Source organism: Ceratosolen solmsi, unplaced genomic scaffold (genome assembly GCF_000503995.2).
Source record: "Ceratosolen solmsi marchali unplaced genomic scaffold, CerSol_1.0 scaffold47, whole genome shotgun sequence".
Classification (NCBI taxonomy): domain Eukaryota; kingdom Metazoa; phylum Arthropoda; class Insecta; order Hymenoptera; family Agaonidae; genus Ceratosolen; species Ceratosolen solmsi.
In genome coordinates this window covers 7,012,358-7,034,304 of record NW_011948419.1, presented here as the reverse complement: position 1 = coordinate 7,034,304, position 21,947 = coordinate 7,012,358, and the positions used below count along the sequence as shown (strand labels likewise).

The following is a 21,947-nucleotide window of genomic DNA, read 5'->3' as shown; positions in this document are numbered from 1 at the left end:
ATTTAAATTAGCTTATTTAATTTGTATTATTTATTATTATTATTATAGATTAATATTTTCATAATATAATTCATAAATCCAAAATCTTCTTTTTTATGTTTTCATTTTCGCAATTATTTATTTTATATTAGTGTATCAATTGAATATATTTGTTTCAGTATTATTAAGAGCCTACTGATTTAAAAAATAGTAATATAAAGTATTAAAGGAAATACTACTTAGTTTATACTATGTACCATTCATTTTTCAAAAACACGTAAGCCAATTTCCATCAGCTTTCAAGTACTATTAATATATATTAATTAAGTAACCAAGGAAAAATTTTGCGTAAATATTTAACTATGAAAGTACTGCCCAATGTATGCTTATATGACTTAAATTATTTTTTTTTATTAGACTATTGAAAGGAGAGATTTATTTTAGTTATCAGTAAATATATATTTTATCACCAGTACCGTATAAATACTGTTTGAAAAGTATTGTTGCGTTAATTAAAATGGTATAATTATGGTATTTTTTATTTATAATTAATATTTTTTTATATGATAATTCAATTAATTATTATAAACATATCTAATTTTGAAAAAATTAGAAAAAACAAACATATCTATTTTTCATCTTTCATACTTAATTAAGTTGTTATTTTTAAATCTTATTATCAATATAGAAGTTTATATGTTCTGAAACTTGCATTACAAGAATATATTATTTCAGTTTTAACTTGTTTATTATATTAATATTTTTCATATAAACTTTCTTTTATGTGTACATTAAATTTTAATGATCATTGTAAAATTGCTAAAAGTAAACTACTTTTGAGTCACCATTTACATTTATAAAGAAGTTTTGCTTGTTATCGATGATAAAGAGAATGAGGTGTATTGGTAACTGAAAATTTTCAGATATTCAGAGAACATATCAATTTTTACAAATATTGGCATTAAATAATGCAGTTTCAATTGCTACTTTGGAAAATAAACATGACATATTTTCTATCATTTTTTTAAATTCGTTAGTACTTTGAATAACTGCTTTTAAATATTATAGTATGTATGAGCTTTTAACACATTGATAAGTATAATATCGTAATTTTTATATGAATGCGAGTGTACAATATCGGTTTTGCATATTCTATTATATAAAAAATTACTGTAACTTTGTTTCATAAATATATTTAGTTGTGAAAAATAAATACTGATTCTATTATATGAATTTAAAATTTATTGTGACTTATTTTGTACAGTATTATTCTGTACATTTATTATTATGTCAAATTGGAAATTTATTTACATAAATGTTATTTTTATTTTTACAAGTTTTACATTTTTGCATTATGAGTTTAATTTCAAAATTTATTACATTTAGTTTCATACTTTTATATTAATAAACATTAAGTATTTATTAAGAAATATTTTTTTTATATATTTAATAAATAAGTATGAGTAGAAGAAAATGGTAGGGAAATTTATTATAGTAGTATAGTCATTTCATAAAGATTTTTAAGTATATATATTTAAAAATAACTATAATGTTACTATAAGTAAATCTAAATGAATATTTTTTATGATTACAAATTTTATTAATTGTATTTAATTATTAAATTTACAGAAAATCTTTCCAAATTTGATCAATATCTCCTGCAGTATTTGATTTAATTTTCTTTTTGTCAATCAAGGCACTGCTTAATTTAATGAAACTAAAAGGAGTATGAAAAGAAATTCATTTACATTGTATAACAAGATTCAATCAGAATCTTTTTCAACTAGTTGATTGAAATTTTTCTGTATTTTGCTTTTTGATTGTAAATGTTTCATCATACTAAGAGTATTTTCATTTAGTGATTTTTAAATTCACAGACTTATATAAAAATATATGTTTATTTATTATAAGAATAGTTAAATATTTAATTTAAAAATTTAATTTTTATTATTTAACGTACAGTTTTTCCTTTAAAATATTCTCATGTTGCAATTTTGAAATAATGTCTGAACTATGTTCTCATTTTACTAGAATCAATAAGTTAGAAAAATCTAAATTTAAAGTATGCGTTATACATTTGTGCTTGATAATATATATTCAGTAAAAATATACATTAAGTTAGTGAATATAAGCAAGATTACATTTAAAAATTTGGCCAAATCAATGCACACATTTTTAGTTAAAACATTTTTAAGTTATTAGTTAAATCGAGTAATTTTTTAAAACTTATTTAAAGTTCATATTAAGTTACATATTTTATAATGTTTACGTTAGAATTATTCTCTCATTCTCTCTCTCTCTCTCTCTCTCTCTCTCTCTCTCCCTCTCCCTCTCCTTCTCCCTCTCTCTTCGGGGTTTACAGTTGAAATATTCACAAACAGTTAGGTGTAATTTTTGTACTGTTATAGTAAAGATACTTTTTTCAGGAATCAAATATAAAATCTGAAAAGAGTAAAGAAGTATAAAGCGAAAAAATGAATACTAGTAATGTATCTTAAAAGCTTTTAGTCATTTTTCTATTATTTCGATTATTTGTTTCCACTTAAAGTTCAGAAACTTGGTAAAAAATTTAAAAAAATTTCCATAAAAATATCGGACTGATGATACTGCAAATCGCACAGTAAATATGAATATAATAATAATTATAACATTTTAGAATACTTTATCTGTCTATTATTCATTCAATGATTGTAATTATTATTATACATTATTTATTTATTGCATTCGATATGGATAAGATATAAGTAAGATAGAAGTTAAATTCAGTATACTAAAGTAATGTAATAACATTTTGTCGCTTTAGCAATTATATATATTTTTTATCAGTTCTATATTACGTTAGTTAATAATACGTTAAATCTTTACATTTATTTTATATATTAATATTTTTATTAATATCTTCTCGGAATTATATACATTCATAATTTATATCGGCTACGTTTATTTGTTGCCTGTACTCGTACCGTTGATATCTTCCACATAGTAATTCATAGGTCAAATAAACTTAAAAAAACTAAATAGAAGACAGAAAATGAATGAAAAGTATGAATATAGTGAAACTTCTCAATAAGATTAAAAAAAGTACGATCTTTAGAAGTTATACACGACAAAAGATTGAAAAGTAGAGACGAAACCTATCGAATACAGAAGAGAATCGAAAGACAAATTCCTTCGAAATAGGAGTCTCCGTCGAAAATGGTAAAAGTTTCAAATTGGATTTATCGATAGCTACCCGAATTCCATTACAAAACAAGTTTGTAGGTAAAAATATAAAGTAACATTTTATTTTTAAAAATCTATTTATTTTGGGTTCTATGAGAATTTCATCAATGTATTACTCTGATCGACCAATAATCTTTTCATATGATAATATTATATTGTAGTATAATACTCTTGTAATAATACTTGAAAATTTTTTAATTATTACTACTATATTATTATTTATATGAAAATTTGTGCTAAAATTAGTTTTGACATTTATTTATTTATATATGGTTTTCATTTATAAAAATCAATATATAAATTAAATATAATATCTAGTATTCATTACTTTTACATTTCTTGACTTAATAAATGACTTTAATTATTCATTTTAACAATTTTATTTATTAAGAAAATTAATGAATGAGTAACAGCAAAGATTAAACTATTTACCATAATAACTGATGAACTTAGACAATTAATTATTTTCTTGTATTTTTGAAAATGAAAAAGCTATTTTCAGTAAAATGTTTTAATGTACAAAATATTTTCAAATCATTGAAGAAGCAAAATAATTTTCTTATATAAAGTTTATTGTATAAAAAATTTATTAACGTTATAATAAAACTTGAAAAAAGTTGTAATTATAAATTTGTAATTATAAAGAGTGGCTGAAAATGTTTAAAATTGATGTATGTCGTATTTTTTGTTAAAGAAATAATAATTAAACATCAATATCATCACATTAATTAATAATAATATCTAAGTGTCTTTTATTATTCATGATCAAACTATTATTGAAAAATAATTAAGACTATTGTATAAATGATATTGGTATTTATTTTTGTATGCTCCAATTTATAAAAAGTAATAAAAAATGGGCAATTAAGAAAAATTTATGAGGAGTATATATAGTACCTTAGGAGTATATAGTACCTTACTTATATAATAATATATAAGTAATAAAAATAACAAAAGTAAAAAATTGTATAAGAAAACTAGATATTACAGAGATGCAGGTATTATCTTAAGAAGTTACTAAAAAAGGGAATGAAATAGATTTTGGAAGTAAAATGGAAATTAATATATTTTTAAATAAATTACAGAATGATAGATTTGATATTTTATAAGATACGAACTTATTACTAATCATCGTCATACTTGCGGTGCATTATGTATAGGTTGAGTAACTTGTTTACAAATCATGCAGTTATAGAGAAATCACATGTTCACGTTTTCATTATTGTCAAGTTAAAATCAGTCAAATTACATATTCTTCCACTATGATCTACCTATATTCCAATCATGTATCCAATTAATTACGTAAATAAAATATAAAACTGCACACATGCGTATGATATTTATTTATTAATATGCGAAAAATTAGTATTATTAAAACAATTATTATTCTATTTGTATTAGATAAGGTTCTTTTTAAATTACTTACTTTGAACAATGACAATTTCAATTAATTAATGCGGTCAGCTTAAAATAATATCTGATTAAGTTATTCAGACTAATGTGGTTTAAAATTCTTGCTATGTGAATATATTCACAACACAAGTTGAATTATACAAAGTATATTTAATTACAATTTTATTTCAAATCTGAAAAATATTAAAAACAAATTTTTTTAATAATTTCATAATATTTATATTTTTATATTTTAAAATTGAATGTATCCAGGATTTCATAAATTATTAAGTTTCACATATTAATAAATAACTCGTTTCACTGGAAATAAAAGCTTAATTTTGTACCAAAAAGTTATTGCGTAACAGAAGTCTCTCATTATAAAGTAAATCTTATTTTAGTAATTGAAGTTTTGAAAATAATATGGAATGAATCAAATATGATTTTATTAATTTGAAATTTATATTACAGCTAATAACTTTCTATATCGTAATTAATAGAATTAACATCATAAAAAAAACTATATACTGAACTGATTTTAAAATAATTTTAAAATTAATCTATATTAAATTAATTTATGGCAAAGTAATATTAATTTTACAAAAAAGAATAATTAAATAAATATATAAAATAAAAAATTTTAATTATACTCTTTGAAATTGTGAAAATCCTGTACATTAATACAAAATAATATGAGCTTTTTATCTATTTAGAATAATAAATATACTTTTTAATAATTTAATCAATCTTTTGAATACAGCCCTTTGATGTTTTGTAAAAATAACCGTAGAAAAATAATTTGGATATTTATGCTTTAGAACTTTCTTTATTAAAATTTTAAAATTTGATATGCACAGTTAAATTACTTTGCACAAAATTTTTACATGAAAGCATAGGTAGTATTAACTTTTTTTTATTAAAAATTAAAATGTCAGTAGTTTCATATTAATTTTCATTTTATTTTCATATTAATCATTTTTCATATTAATTTAATTTAATTAAGATAATTTACAATCATTAAAATGTTACAATATAAAAATAGCTAAACATTTTTTATAGAATCTAGGATTCTTTTTTACTTATTTTGATACGATCTCTACATTATATTGTATAATATTTTTTGGAAGTAATTAATTTTTATTTTATTCTTTTATATTACATATCTTTGGTAACAATTAAAAGAAAAAGCTTAAAATATTAATTAAAATAAAGAGGAATTCTTCGATCAATTACTGACGATTATAACAGTTACACAATTCACTTATTGGGTTCTGTATACTTTATGCACAGTGTTTTTTGTATTTCATATGTTTTTTAAAATATAAATATATTTTCAAGGTATTTACAGATACTTGCCAAAATATAATTATTTACTTGAAATAAAGAATTTTCTCATAATTAATCTTTGCTGATTTTTCAAAAAATAGGTTACCTAAATAATTAATTGTAACTGTTACTTTATTATTATTATTATTATTATTATTTATTACCATTTATATTATTAAATTATATTATTCAACATTTTTCAATAAAATATTTTCGTTACAAATACTAAAGTTATAAAGTAATCAACGTTAGTTATTTTTTATTGAATAGTGCGAAGCAATCTTAGATCTCACCTTTTGATGTGCTTAAAACACGTGAAGTTAAGATTGCAAGCTTGTTGAAAAGGGGCACAGTAATTGACGAGACGAGGAACAATTGTGTGTAGTTGTCACTCTTCGTAATAAAAATACAGTTAAAGATTTTTCGAGTTAGCGGATATATTTTATATAAAATAAAGACAGATAATTATTAATTTATAATTTTTATAAAATATTAATAAGAAACTATACATTAAAATTTTAATCAACTTCTCGTTATTATAAGAGTATAAATACATATACGTATTATTTATCCCGAATGCCAAGGTAATTGCATCAATAAATATAATGGGTTTTGCACAGGTTTTGTATAAATGAAAATAAATTAAAAATATGAAAATAAATGCGTCGTAATTATCATGGCTTCTGTTATATTTTTTGTTTAATGTTTTAAGCTGTATAGCAAAATGAAAATGAAAATAAAAGTATTTTTCCAAAACTGCAATAATTGATTTTTTATTTTTTATCGATAAATACATATTAAACTAATTTTTAACAACATTTAAGTGCCGTAATAAATTGAAAAAAGATTTTGTTTCTCATTATTATCCAAAAAAGTAAAATAACTCTGTGAAGTACTCTCGCACTATTAGAAATTATAATTTTTTAAAAAATATTTCCAAAAATTTCGCCATATTTCCATTCGAGCGTTACACTACAACACCCATCGTTTATAAGACTCTAGGTTACCAGCAATTTAAGGGCATAAGATCATCGACTTTCCAGATGTTATTAGTTTCGTGCATCTGTAGAAGCGTGGCGCTACCAAGGCTGAGAAGGGGTGCGCCCCAGGCAAATACACTGTATTTCAAGTAAGTCGGAGGGTCGTCGCGGTTGGGAATTGACGCGACGGTCGCGTATAGGTGATGACACATCGCTGCCAACCAGCAGACCACCGAGATCCGGAGGTACTGCAGACTCATGCCTAGCGAGATGCATAATTCTGGATCCTGGAACATAAAGCCACGATTATCGTTCATTAAATAGTGATCGATTTTATTATGCGGATTTAGCTGAACATACTAAGTGAATTTCTATTTCATTGTTAATATTGTTAATTTTCTATTAGCGAGAATGAGCTTATAAGTACTAAAAAAATAATTCACTTTACCAAGCAAGTCATTTTTATTTAAACTTTCTTTATGGTTTCCGTAGTCAATGAATTAGATCATTCAATTAAATTATTTAATAAAATATGCATAGATGATTCATTAATTTTTTAATTTTCAAACACGTATTCAATCGCGAGTTAATAGCATTAATTATTAAATTATTAGAATGCATAAAATAAATTATTTTTCAAAATATTCGCAAGTAAAGTAATATTATAATAGGTTATATATTTTCTAGTTTAATTACTTTTCGAATGCAACATTCAAATATAATAATTTAGAAAAATTAATTTTCTATTTTATATTTACATATTATTTAAGGTTAGTTTTGTGAAATAATTATTATGGTGATGATTTTTTTCCCAAGGTTTAAGAATTGATTTTGATAAGTTGTACAATGTACTAAATAATGTAAGATACTTAATAATCACATAATAATAAAATTATTATATTATAATATTATAATTATTATATCACTATTTAATATGTTTTAATTTAGTGTATTAGAAATAAGAAAATGAAATATTTTAAAATAATGAAAACTTCGATAATGAAAATTTCAAATCTTGCTATTGAATATTGTTTCGGACTCGGTTCAACTGTTTTTGTATAATAGAACTTCATAATATCCCGAAGATAGAAAATCGAAGAAAGCACGTAAGATACATTTTTATGATAAAGATATATTTTACTATTTTTATTAATTGCAGTGTTTTTATTACAATAATAAGATATATATAAAAGAACCCAACATCCTTATTTTCACTTTTCATTGCACCTCTTTGAAAATTCTTACGTATAAATTACTAAGTGTTTATTTACAAGAGAAAAAATTTTGTAAATACGAAAATATATAAAATAATAAAAAAAATGTATATACTAATTTCTTTATTAAAGATAAAAAATATTTTTGAATACTTAAAAGATGAAAAAATTAATATAATTAATTAAATTATTTGTTTATTCCACTTATTTATAATCTATTTATGTATTGATTTAAAGAAAATTCAAATAGTTGAAAAAGTTTTCTGCATATAATTATAATTTTTTTTAATGATAAGAAATATGAAAGTAGAATGAAAAGAATCTGTATTCAAAAATGCGGAAAATAAAAAAATCACGACCTTAAACAGCAGAAAATTTTGGATAAATGATGCCGATAAAATCATGAGAAATTATAGAGATTATGAGATTATGAGAAAATAAATTTTTTAAACTCTATTCGATGCCTTTTTTTTCATTACCAATGACTGTGAATGAATTCAAATGTATTAAGAAATATACAGTTAATTCGAAGGGTAATATAAAAATATCTATCTATATTGTTAAATATATTAAAAAATTTTATTTTAATTTCATATTAGAATTATGTTTCATATTTATTTCTAAGAAATTTTAAATTAATTAACATAAAGCTTTTAAAATATAAATGTTGAATTAATAAAGCATGTCTTTTAACATAATAATGAACTCATATTTCTATATCTCATTTAAGATTTTATAATTATAACTTTAACAAACTGTATTTTCTATTGTGAAGTAAGTTAATTATTAATATTAGAATATTGAAAAACATTATGTATCTACAATCAATAGAAAATAATAATTATTATGTACTATGTATTAAAATTAGAAGCATAATTTATCAAATATCAGTTGAAATGTACTATTAAAACTTTTCTTATAAAATAAATTCTCAAAAGTATAAGTTTTTGCTTGCAATAAAAAATTATGTATCCGATATATTCAAATTAGAAACATTTATCTAATTGAATCTTTAAAATTGGTCATTATCTTAATAAATCTTTTCAATCATGCCAACTTTTTATTCAAATAACTGTGCTGGATTTTGTCCTTTATCCTTCCTCAGAGCTTTATTTTGTTTTCCTTGGATATTTTTCAAACTATATCGATGAATTCTTTTTCCACAGATTTGTAATAAAATTTTGACTATATCTAAAATACAATTTGTATATTTTCATTACTCGTTAGAGTAAAAATATTAAAAATTATTGATTTACTATTATGATTAACCATTATTAAAAAATAAATAGTATTATTGTGATAGTAGCAAATACACACATACGCACGCATACACACAAACACACAAATATTGATCGTCTACGTGCAGGTTGGGAAGCGTTACGTAAACATAGTTAAAATATATATCGGAAGTGGACTGATTATATCTTTAACGATGGCCGGTTCAAGTTTTTATACTTGCTGTATATGTCAGTTGTGAGATTTTTCGCGCTTTTTCACCAGTGTAGATATATAACTAGGCGAGATGTGCAGGAGATCGTAGTCGTGAATTGAGCCGTAAAAGTTACAGTAGAGGACTGGAACGGGGATAAAACTCTCGAAATAGCAGTTTTATTTGACCTCGCAAATGGTCTTGGACAATGAAAAATACGATTCGAAAGGTGAATAGAGGATAATGTTGATTCTTAATATACCTTGAAGTTAAATTTAATAATGAAAAGATATGTACGGTTATCGCAATTTATTCAATATCGATGGCCATAGTAACAATACAATCACGGTTTACTTTCATTAGAGTATCATTTAATGTTCTGTTTCATAATTACATATGTACATGCGCAAATGTATATATTTATCAATACAGGTTAATATTATTGGATATATTAACGGATATATATATTAACTTCGGATTGTTTACACGATACCTTATTTGATTTTTGGCTACAAATTCAGTTTGTTTTCACATTTTTTGAAAAGATTTTTTAAATAAAATATGTTATTTTGTATAAGCAACTCAAAAAACAATTTTGCTGTATCGGATGAAATTCTTGGAGTCGAAAGGCTTAACGTTATAATACTTAGTTCAGCGTAGACGTAAATGATTGTAATACACAATTCAAAATTTAGTAATTTTGTAGTATTTAAAAAAAATTATTGTGGACAAAAGTTATATTTAGAATTTTCGATTAATATATGTTTAAAGAAGGTCCCTACAGAGTTAAATGAAGTTACCTTTAAGCACAATAATGCTATATAATTTAACTAAATGTATAAAAATATATTTTTTAATATATGTGTTTGAAATTCCAGCCACTAGTCTGATCACAGATCACAGTGGATGGATTAGACCGTACCATCGGTTTAATGGTGATGGGGGGGGGGGTATGAGTGAAAGATTAATGCATTAATTCAAAGTAAACACAATTGCTTTTCGTGATCTTTATTTAAGCAGTTGTTACAGTGATGTTGGTGTTACTGATTGTAGTGAGAATTGTTGAGTTTGCAGTAATTAGGCAGTTAGCCATTAAGTTGGAACGTCATCTGGGAGTGCAAGTCTAAAAAGGTAAATTGGGAGTACTGGGCACGTGCTTTAGTCCCTAAATTAAAGGAGTCTCTCCAGTTCGAGAATCATTAAACATTAGATTCGACCATGACTTTTCGGACAGCCCCGTTGGGCTTGCGACTTCCTTGATGGTAATCAGTTTTACGGCGCGTTGTTCGGCTCGCGAATACTTGACGTTCGATTCGGTGATAAAATTAGAGGCTCGTTGTTCGGCTCGTGAATGCCTAGTCGCTTGAATCGGCGCTAGAATTGTACTGAGCATTGTCCGGCTCGCGACTGCTTAGGCATTTGAATCGGCGATAGATTTTACTGAGCAAGATTCGACTCGTGAAGGTAGTGGGGACTATTACGGATTGTCGACGCCGTCCTTTGTGGTTTGATCAGAACCAACTCGTTGCGGCGTGACCGATAAAATAATCGCAGTGCCACAGTAATGATTTTGTGGGGACCACTAGTCAGTATCGGCGCCCTATTTAGCGGTCTGATAAGAATCAAGTTGCAAGGGCCTAACCGATAGTGTAGACGTGGGCCGCGAAAAGTACATGTAGTATATATACTACATGTATACTATAAATTTGCTGGAAATGCCAGTCTATGTTGTCGTCCTCAATGCAGTCTGACTATCATCACGTTGCGGAGGACGCACCGGTAGCTGGCCAGCAATAATAGAATAATCAATATAAACAAATGAATATACATTGCACGGATTCCCTCACATGAGTTCAACTTTCACTGATATGACTGACACTAATTTCACTTGATTTATTCAACAAGACTGATTTCCTTCTCCATTCGTTGCTTCGTATATACGATTGCGTACATTTAGTGTTGTAAATTCTTGGGGGCTCTGGAGAATTCTCTGGAAGCAAGCTTTAGTACGTTCGAGGAGATTCTTTTGTCGCTATGCGGACAAAGTATGCGGCTTAAATTTCTAGTGAATTTTTCGTAACGTATAATTTAAATATTGCGCTTTAATCTAAATATAATGTATCAGAATCGTATTATAACAGACAATAAATTTTTTTTGATAGGTAGTTCAATCCTGAACAGTATGAAAAGAAAAAATAATAATTTTTATGAAATATAAATAGATATCTAATAAATTTGCACACTATTTAATACTTGAACTATTTCTAAGAATAAAAAATTCTTGCGCATTACTTTTTTATACGCAGTATATATCTTAACAGATAAGATTTTTTTATATAAATATAAATTTCACTTTCATTATTTAAAAATATTATAAAAAACTTGATTTCTATTATAATTAATTAAGGTTCATGAATTATGAATAAATTCTTTTGATTAGTTTCTTAAATATAATTTGATCCAAAATATGATTACAAATTAAACAAAAAATATTTGAATTTTATTAAATAATTTACAATAAACAATTATTTTTTTATAAAATATACAGATGTAAATCAACAATTTTCATATCATCAATTTTGATTAACAATATAATGAAGAATATTAAATCATCATATTCAATCACTTTATACTATTAATCATAGTACAATTGTATCATTAACGATTTTAAAATTAAATGTATGAAAAATTGCTATTAATTACTATAATTATAAATCAAACAAATATAAATATATATATTAATGAAATGTAATAATTTAAGAATATTTTTGTCTTATTAATTTAGAATTTAAAAATAGTGGATTATAATTCTATTATCTTAAATAAAGTATATAGGATCTCTGTAAAAAGTTTATTATTACTGTCTGGCTCAAGAAATTTGTTGCCTCGTAATAAAGAAAACTATTATTATTAATATACCAAAATAGTGTAAATATTTTAGTAAAAAAATTACGAATTAATTTTAATTCCTATTTAAATAAATTATTAATAAAATATTAAATATGCATTTCGATTACAAATAATTTTACCATAATAATTAAACTGTTTACTTTTTAAATATTCCTTTAATTTCCGAAGATAATTATAAAATATTTAAAATATTATAAATTTAAATGAAGTCCTTTTCATATAATTAATAAATGTTGTATTAATTCAAAATTATTTTTATTTAATATTAATATTATTTTATACCTTATTAATACTTTCTTATACAAATGTTTATTTAAAAGTGACGAATACATATTGACAACTAGTTTTGATATTATGTTTATTGACTTTAAACGATATCGACAATCACATTATATTATCTGCAAATATTAGATTATATGCATAATATATATTCACATTTATTTAAAGTGTAAGTTCAAGGTAATTGTTTTATGTGAAAAAAGTTGTTAAGTAGAAATTTGGTGAAATTATATTTTCGGTTATTTTTTTCATAAAAATAAATAAAGAAAAGAAAAGACAAATATATATATATATATATATATATATATAATAAGCTGATTATTATAAAAGATTTTTAAATAAAAATTATTAACTCAATTAATGGTGAATCAAAGTAATTATCAGTAAAATAGTTAAAAGCAATAAATAAATTCATTATTTGTTTTGAAATCTCACTGAAACAAGATAAGAAAGAAAATGATGAAAAAATCTTATAATATATTTATAAAATATAGATTTAAATATAAATCAATGTCAAGAATTACACATTAATATGAAAATTAGAATTAAGTCCATACTATACATACAGGTATACAATGTTTATATATGTTTATATAACCGATCTTTTTATAATGTAGTAGTATAACAATGTAAATGCAAATTATTATATATTTTATGTATTTATATAATATATACATGACGAATAAATACATTTTTATGTAATTTGTTAGTAATGGATCTACTACCAATAATGTAACTACTAATAAGTGAAGAGAAAATGAATACTTAATAATTGATAATTGAAATAAATAATTTTATTTTTAAATTTATTTATTTTTTTTAATTCATTTAATTGAAAGCATAATAGTATTTTTTATCCATAAAAATTGTGATGTTAATCCAACAAACACAAAATATAATATAATAATTTTAAAAATTAAATAGAATAAATAATATTAAAATCAAATATTTAAAAAGAGGAAGATCACAATTTATAAAAATTAATAAAAAATTATTTTTATCTAAAAATAAAATAATTTTATCATTCAATTTGCAGTATTACAAAGTTCTACAACATAAGTTGAAATGATTATAATACAGCTACTAAAGTACTCAATGTTGATAGATACTGAGACCAAAGATTATTAATTCTTTGTTATAAATTCTTATACTTTTTAACAAAGCTATTCTGTATGTCTTTACAGAAATATAAACGTCAAATAAAAGAACATTGCTATAGAATCGTCGTCTCGTATTTATATAAATCTTTAATATTAATTAACATTAAGGATAAATATTTAAATTGTTTACATTACTTTTCCGTAACAAAATAATTACATATATTATGCGACGTATGATTTCTGTGTATATATATAAGTTTCTGTATATAATATATATATATATATTCTGTATATATATATATATGTATATGTATATATATTCTGTATATATATATATGTATATGTATATATATTCTGTATATATATATATGTATATGTATATATATTGCGTATATATATAAAAGACATTCTGTAACTTATGTCAAAATAATTTATAAGTAACGGTAAATATTAATTAGAAAGTATTGTAAATTAATATTATAATATTTACTTTATTATATTTTATTATAAAAGTATAAATATTATAAGAGTTTTACTAAATTTTAGTCACGGCAATAATCATAAAATCTTATCAGTACGATCAGTATTTTATGATTCTGAATTATACGGCCAATATATATATATCCAAAATTTATTTATAGTAATTTAAAGTTTTTGTCTTTTTAACATTTCAAAGATTTTTACTATAGTAGAATAAGTATTAGATGCAAAAGCCATTGAATTCATACACTAACTTTAATAAGTTATCACCGATATCTAGTCAGTACTTGAGAATAAAAGCGTATGCCAACTTGAACATCACCACGTTTCATTAAAATTGTCAAATAAAATAGGCATTTAAGTGACGCGTCAATTATCAATTATTACACTCTTGTAATAGAAACCTATCAAGTATAAAGTAACAATGGACATATATGTAAAGCTTTGTACTTACAGGGATAAAAATGCAAACAGTTTGTGGTGACAAAGCTCGGTTTAATTGCTGAAAAGGAGCAATGCTTTTACGATATATTGAGTACTGGATATACGTGGATACATGCAATTATCAATATTTATGACTCTACATACTGCTTGCAAGGAATAAATGTCAACAAAAGGGAGTCATCATTTTGCGAGTTATCATTAAAATATTCATGAGTATAAATGTTATAAAAAATAGAGCAATGTAAGTACAAATTTCTTGCCACCGTGTATTTGCATGAGCGTTGAATCGATAAAACTAGAATTCTGTTGCTGATTCATAAATAAAACAATTGTTTTCTTATTATTTTCGCCCCTCCCCCCCTTATTATTAGTTTACAAAATGCTTGGTACAATTTAGTTTATTTGTATTGATTTAGTAATAGATTGTTATTTAGTTTTTCATATTTTCACGTCTTTGAATAAATTTTAATTTACTCAAAGTTTACAGAATTTAATTAAAAGATCCGATTTGACATTCTATAATTCCAATAATAGTAATCATAAAATTGATTTTTATAGAATTTTAGGATTTTTTAAAATTAGATTAATTAAATTATAATTCTTTAAATTCAAGAATTGAATTTACAAACTAATACATCTAATTGATATTCTGTTTGAAAGCACTTTAATCATAATATTATTATTTTTACTAGTAGTAAGATAGTCAATAAAATCCATATAATTATTATTGAATTACAAAGTACTGAATAAAGAATAAGAGTTATTTAATGATTAATATTGAAAATTTTAAACATCTAATATTTCTTTTATTATCGCTTACATTTTTTTAGTAATAATTACAATTTTAATAAATGAATGAAATTTCAAATGGAGAGTGACACATGCCATAAAAAATATAATGAATTTCCATCTATCTAAGTTTGTACTCTTCTTCCTTGGAAAACTAACAAAAATAGTCTAGTTATACGAGTTCAACTCATCAATATCGGCCCTTGTTAGTACAAGGTGAAGAAAATATAGGTTATTTTGGTATTCGTAATTCAATAATGCTTTCAAATTATACTTCATTTATTCAATAATCAATATAAAAAAATTCATTTGTTCAAAAATCAATATAAAAAAATTCATTTGTTCAAAAATCAACATAAAAAAGTTATTTTTTATTGATACGATAATTCTATTATTTTAAACAGAAATTGTAAATAGTTCTAAAAAATCTATCTAAATATTTTAAAAGTAAATTATTCTTGCAACCGATAAGTAAATTAAATAGTTAAATTTTGTGCGAATGTGACAAAAGGTACAATAAACATAATTTATAAGTAAAAATAACAGATATAATTTTTTTAACAATAACAGAATATTTTTTTAGTAATTATATTCAAATTTTATATATTTGTATATTTAATTTAATATATTCCTTATGAATGTTTAAAAAATAGTGAAAATCACCATGAATAATACATAAGAAATTTAATAATGTAGGAATAAATAAATTTTATAAATCAAGAAATTTTAATAAAATAATTTAATAAATTTATTTTGATAAAAATGAGTGTTCTAAAATTGATTTAAAATTACATCAATATGTAATTTGTAATATACACAGAAACAACATTTATTTTTCTTCGTTTATTTAGTATTATTTTAATAAAAAAGTTCTAATTACACTGGGGGAGCGCAGCTTTAATTTTGAATGCTTAGTTTTGCATTTGTTCTTAACGAGTTTGCGTTGGATTGCAGTAATACAGCCTCATCGATTCCGTTGGCGGTGATTAATCGTATCATATGTATTTAAAAGAATTACAAAATTATTCAATCAAAAACATAAAAAATATTTGTTGACTTAATCTGTTATTAAAATTGGGAAAAATAATTTCTTATTTATAATAGTGTCTACTCAATTCTTCATTAAAAATTGTCGCTAATTATAATATTCTGTAATCTATCGAATTAATTTATATTTCGCGTTATATTGTATATCTAAGAATTTGCATCAATTTAGATGATCAAGTATGTTTTTTTATTTAATAGATTTTAAAACATTATTTAAATTTAGGTTATTAATATTTTTGTAAATATCCACTATTACGCCGTCCCTCTGTGCATTTCAAGGAAATTTTATATTACTGGCGATACTGATTTATCGCGAGACTTTGAATAATCATTAAATTGCTTAGAAAATTCAAACTCGATTACTTGACTATTTATATTATCCTTACTATTTACATTATATTACTATTACTCATATTGCTATTAAAAAATACTTGAAAGAGAAAATAGGAAGAGAAGATATAGGGAAAAGCATAGACAAAGAGGCGAGGGGAGAGAATGATAAAGTTGTATATATGGAAATATAGTAAATATGTTCATAATTTTATTTATCGATATGTCTTATTTGCTAGGCGAATGGATAAATAGCAATACGGTCACTTCAACTCGGGCACCGAAGGTCAAGTGGCCAAATATCTCAATCCATATCAAACATATTTCTACTCGTATTTGTAATAGTTAGTCGTTTTTTACGGAATTGGTAAAATATATCGTGCCGAAAAAGATCAAGTAAAATATCAAGGCCAAATCGAAAAAGAAAAAAGAACCGTTTTTCGTTTTAATGTTTGCTCATCTTCTACTTATTTCTTATTGTAACTTCTCTATTGATTTTTAAGTACCTTCAGTCTATTTGGAAAATTCCAATGTTCCAGCTTAAGTTTGTGATTATTATGCATTTATGGACGATTTTAATTCACTATCGTTCTAGTGCTTTTACATTATATGTACTTAAATGTGTGACGATATTTATATAATCTCTATTTGTGGAACTTTTATGTCTAGACTGGTATATCCTATAATTAGGATACGCCTATATATTCCATACGCCAGTATACTCCATTGTATTTATGCATTATATCTTTTATTTATAATAATGAGACCTGAGAAGATATAAATATATAATACTATTTTAAAGCACTCTATTTTTCTGAATATATTTATGCATTTTACACGTTGTATTTCAAGAAATTTTCAATACAATACATATTTGCTTAACAAAGTTCTCTATAATTTTAGGAATTTAATTTACAATACGGGTATCGTATTTCAGTAATAATATTTAATACATATTAATTATCATTTAAATGAGAAAGCTCGTACAAATGTTTAATGCAATGCTGATTTCAAAGTAAAAATTTCAGAAATTAATAAATTAAAACTTTATTAAAAACGAAAATATCATTTTCGTTTAGATTTTAGATTTTTAAATACATTGTTTATGCACAAGGTTACTTAAATTATAATAAAAAATTTTTCCGTATGAAAATAAACTATTTTCAAATCATGCTGTAATTTTTTGTAAAATAATTAGGTATTATATAAAATATTGATTTTTTTTTAATTAGCATTTTAAATCAAATTAATGATTAATATTTTTATTATAAATTTATATTTCTAATGAAAAAATATAATAATGTTTAATAAGTCTTTAAAAAAAAATTATGTAATTATTATATTATTTAATGTTATTGTTAGTGTATAAAATATGGTTTTTTATAAATTTACAAATAATATTAAACAAATAACACTTTATAGTCATTTTATAACACAGTATGATAATTTGTATAACATACTGTAAAAGATGTTAAGTGAAAACTATCACTTAATGCTTGACTCTTCATTATTGCAAATCTTTGAGTTTTCTGTGGGTCAATCTAGAAACATTCAAAATAAATGATAATATTTTCACGAGCATGACATAATATTTTGGATGAAATATATAAGAAAATAATACGTGCAACATTTACATAATAAAAAGTAAACAAAAAAAAAATAATTAAAATTTGCTAAATTATTTAATACAAAAGAAATTTTTAATAGATAAGTTTTACTGTTTAGTGACAAACATTTTTAGCCGTGGTAATATATTAAAAATTTTACTTTTATATATTCTAATCATAACGATAAATTTTGGATGATAAGTAGAATAAGATGAGGTGGCCAGTAGATTTTCTTGCTTCGATGGTGACGAATATTGTCGGATGATATTTATCATACTCTACAAATAGATTATATGATTTTATGTGCTACGGTATGAGAAATATCGGAAATGCGCAACCGCAATTAAGCAAAGAGCAGCTCTTCGTATCGCGTGTTTCTACCACATGTGTAGGAATTGGCAATGAAGGTCATACCCATTGACCTACTAGCCCAGGAAGAGGCAGTTCATATACACATAAATAGCGGCTTTTGGTAGGTGGAGACTAAGAAAATGGTTGAATTGATAACCATATCCCAAGATATACATATATATATATATATAATCAATCTGGCTTAAAAATTGACGTAACGGCTGATTAATTAAATTAAATTAAGAGCTAAGTTATTATTTATATAATTTTTGATAGGCTCAAAGACAGACAAGATTGCCGGAATTTTCGTATATATATGTATATATATATATATATATTGCAATAAGGTACTGATTACGCTACAATAATATAGATAATAGATTGAAACGGGTAAAACACACTTTTATTGTATTTCAATAAGTTGAAATGATTATAGATCATTGTATTCTTATGGAATTTTCTTAAAAATTCCTCGAATAATTATAGCCCTCATTCTAAATATTTTTCATTTTATAAGTGGTATAAAGATTTTTATCGCTTATTTCCTCGTTAATGGAAGATATCGATGTTTTTCATGGAACTCATTAAATATGTAAAGTAATAATCTATTTCTGTCAACTATTACTTTAGGTGGAGCTTTTATCTTGAGTTTTTGTCACTTACAAAAATTTTTCGTTACATGCTTTCGCTGGTAATTTTTGTATATTCCTTTTTTATTTTCATTTATAATTATAATTAGATAATTTTAATTAACGTAATTATGTACAGAACAAAAATATTTTATCTTCTATTTGATATTTTTTCATTTTTTCAATCCATGTAAACTAAATATATCCTATGTTTTTCTTTTGTAAATATTTTTAAAAATATTTATAATAGATTTATTCACTATATTAATATCACACATTAAGTATTAAACTATTTATGTATGATTTTTTATAAATCTATATTTAAAAGTATATTAAATTTCTATACTTTTAAGAACGACTATGAACAAAAAGTATATTACAAACGAAAATAAATTTTATATCAATCTTATAATGTTTAAAACATAGTATTTGTATTTGTTATTTTGAATTTTCATAATATTCTTTTTCCCACAATTATTATTAAAATTATTTCTTATACCATACGCAATTATTTAAAATATTCAACTAAATAAATTAGTTTTTTAAATATTTTTTAAATGATGAATATTGATTCATTTACATATATGCATGTATATATATATATATATATATATATATATATATTTATGTATTAGCGCTAGCGGAGACAAGGCTACATCCATGGGAGAGAACAACGTGCGTAAACGTGAATATGCACTTAAAGAATTACCATACGTATATGACAAATATATAAACAAATAATATTATAATTTTATTTGTTTTATTTATGAATTTTAATTTCAATTAAATTGTGTAGTATAAGATAATAATAATGGACGATAACTTTTTTTCTATATAAAGTGAAACGTTAAAATTAAATTTACGCTTAAGTCGACATAGTTAAATCGTGACTTTTATCTAATTATCTTTTTGGTATTGTCCACAATCCGTGGTTTATTAAAGGACTTGATGATTCCAATTATTTTTCTTTGCTTTGGGTTACATTTTTTAATCCCTTTTTGTAAAAATATTATAATGTTAGATTTTATATATACCGAGGTATATTTACTTTAAAAATTATAATTAAGAATACTTGGAATATATTGTGCTTATTATTTTTAGTTGTATTGCCTTGCCTATTTTTATTATAGATAATAATAAATTGGAAAAATAATCAATGTTCTAACAAATATTATAATAATAAATATTCTGCTATATTATTATTTTATATTATGAATTATATTATTTTTATAAGTATATTTTCTTATTAGATTTAATTCTTGTTATTACGTGAAATAAAAAGTTATTGAAAATTTGAACTTCAATCTCGAAATTTTGCTTCATTTCAAAAATTTTAATATAATTTTAATGTAATTTTATATTATTATTTTATATTATTGGAATTATATTAAGAATTAACAATAAAAATAAAACCAAAATAGTTATATAAAATTTTTAGCTTAAGTATAACATTACATTTTATTATATTATATATATATGTATTCTGAATAAACAGTTTATAAGATATCAGTGATTATAATTGATATTTAATTTAAAGTACGATGATTGTTACGTTACTTTATGCCTGCAATACTCACACTTATTTTGGTAGAAGAATCAAACTATTCTTAGCAGTGAAATATTACTTATAGTATCTTCATAGTTGTAAATTTATTGTGAATATCTAATGCTATATATTTTCATACGTACGGGCATACGCAAAATGTGGGAAAAGATTTTGAAATATTACATAAAAAGGAATACTCATGATTTACTATCAGAATGGAGTAGTATAAAAATTCTAAAAACTAATTAGCTTCGACAATTAAATATACGTGTAAATAAAAAAATATTTTTAAAATACAGCAATTAAAATTAATCATTTCAATTCTGGAGACTTAAGCTATCAGTAATAAATGCACAAGAATTTAAGTACATATAAAAGCGCATCCGAGTTTTTTTCTACGAAAAACCATTGATATACTCTAGAAAAATGCATGTGTAATGATTCATAATAAATATTTTTTTTTTATTTTAACTTTCAATGCATGTTATCTATATACCACGTATATCCACATTCTTCCATACACATATATATACGTATAATTTCGCCAAGCTAAACACGTACAACATACTTCCTTCTTACCTATGCATACACGTTATTCAAATTCATGCAACTTAGACGGAATTACACGATGTCGACTTTACGTATACGCTTATAGGAGTTGTATGTGCATGTGCGCATCGCTGATCTATCTATGCACGGAATTCGTCGGTAGGGAAAAGACAATCCTGAGCTCACTAAACTAAGTATTTCATACATACAATCCTTTCTTTTGCTCGCTCGATCCATTTTTATCTTAGTATTTAGATGGACGTGTTAGTCTGGAATATTTCCGTACTGAGTGTGACTCAACCAACCTCTATAAATTTTCATATATCTCCTGTAAACCTTCTCTT

General features: G+C 23.2%; 1 protein-coding gene across 1 annotated transcript in view; it reads right to left on the bottom strand.

Annotated features, from left to right (window-relative positions):
* The window catches only part of LOC105360626 (cadherin EGF LAG seven-pass G-type receptor 1), a 106,663-nt gene that overhangs the window by 2,826 nt on the left and 81,890 nt on the right, over nucleotides 1-21,947 (bottom strand). Inside the window, exon 3 of the mRNA XM_011497581.1 lies at nucleotides 6,927-7,186. Within this exon, the coding sequence (XP_011495883.1) occupies nucleotides 6,927-7,186 (260 nt within the window). The remainder of the gene's footprint in view (nucleotides 1-6,926; nucleotides 7,187-21,947) is intronic.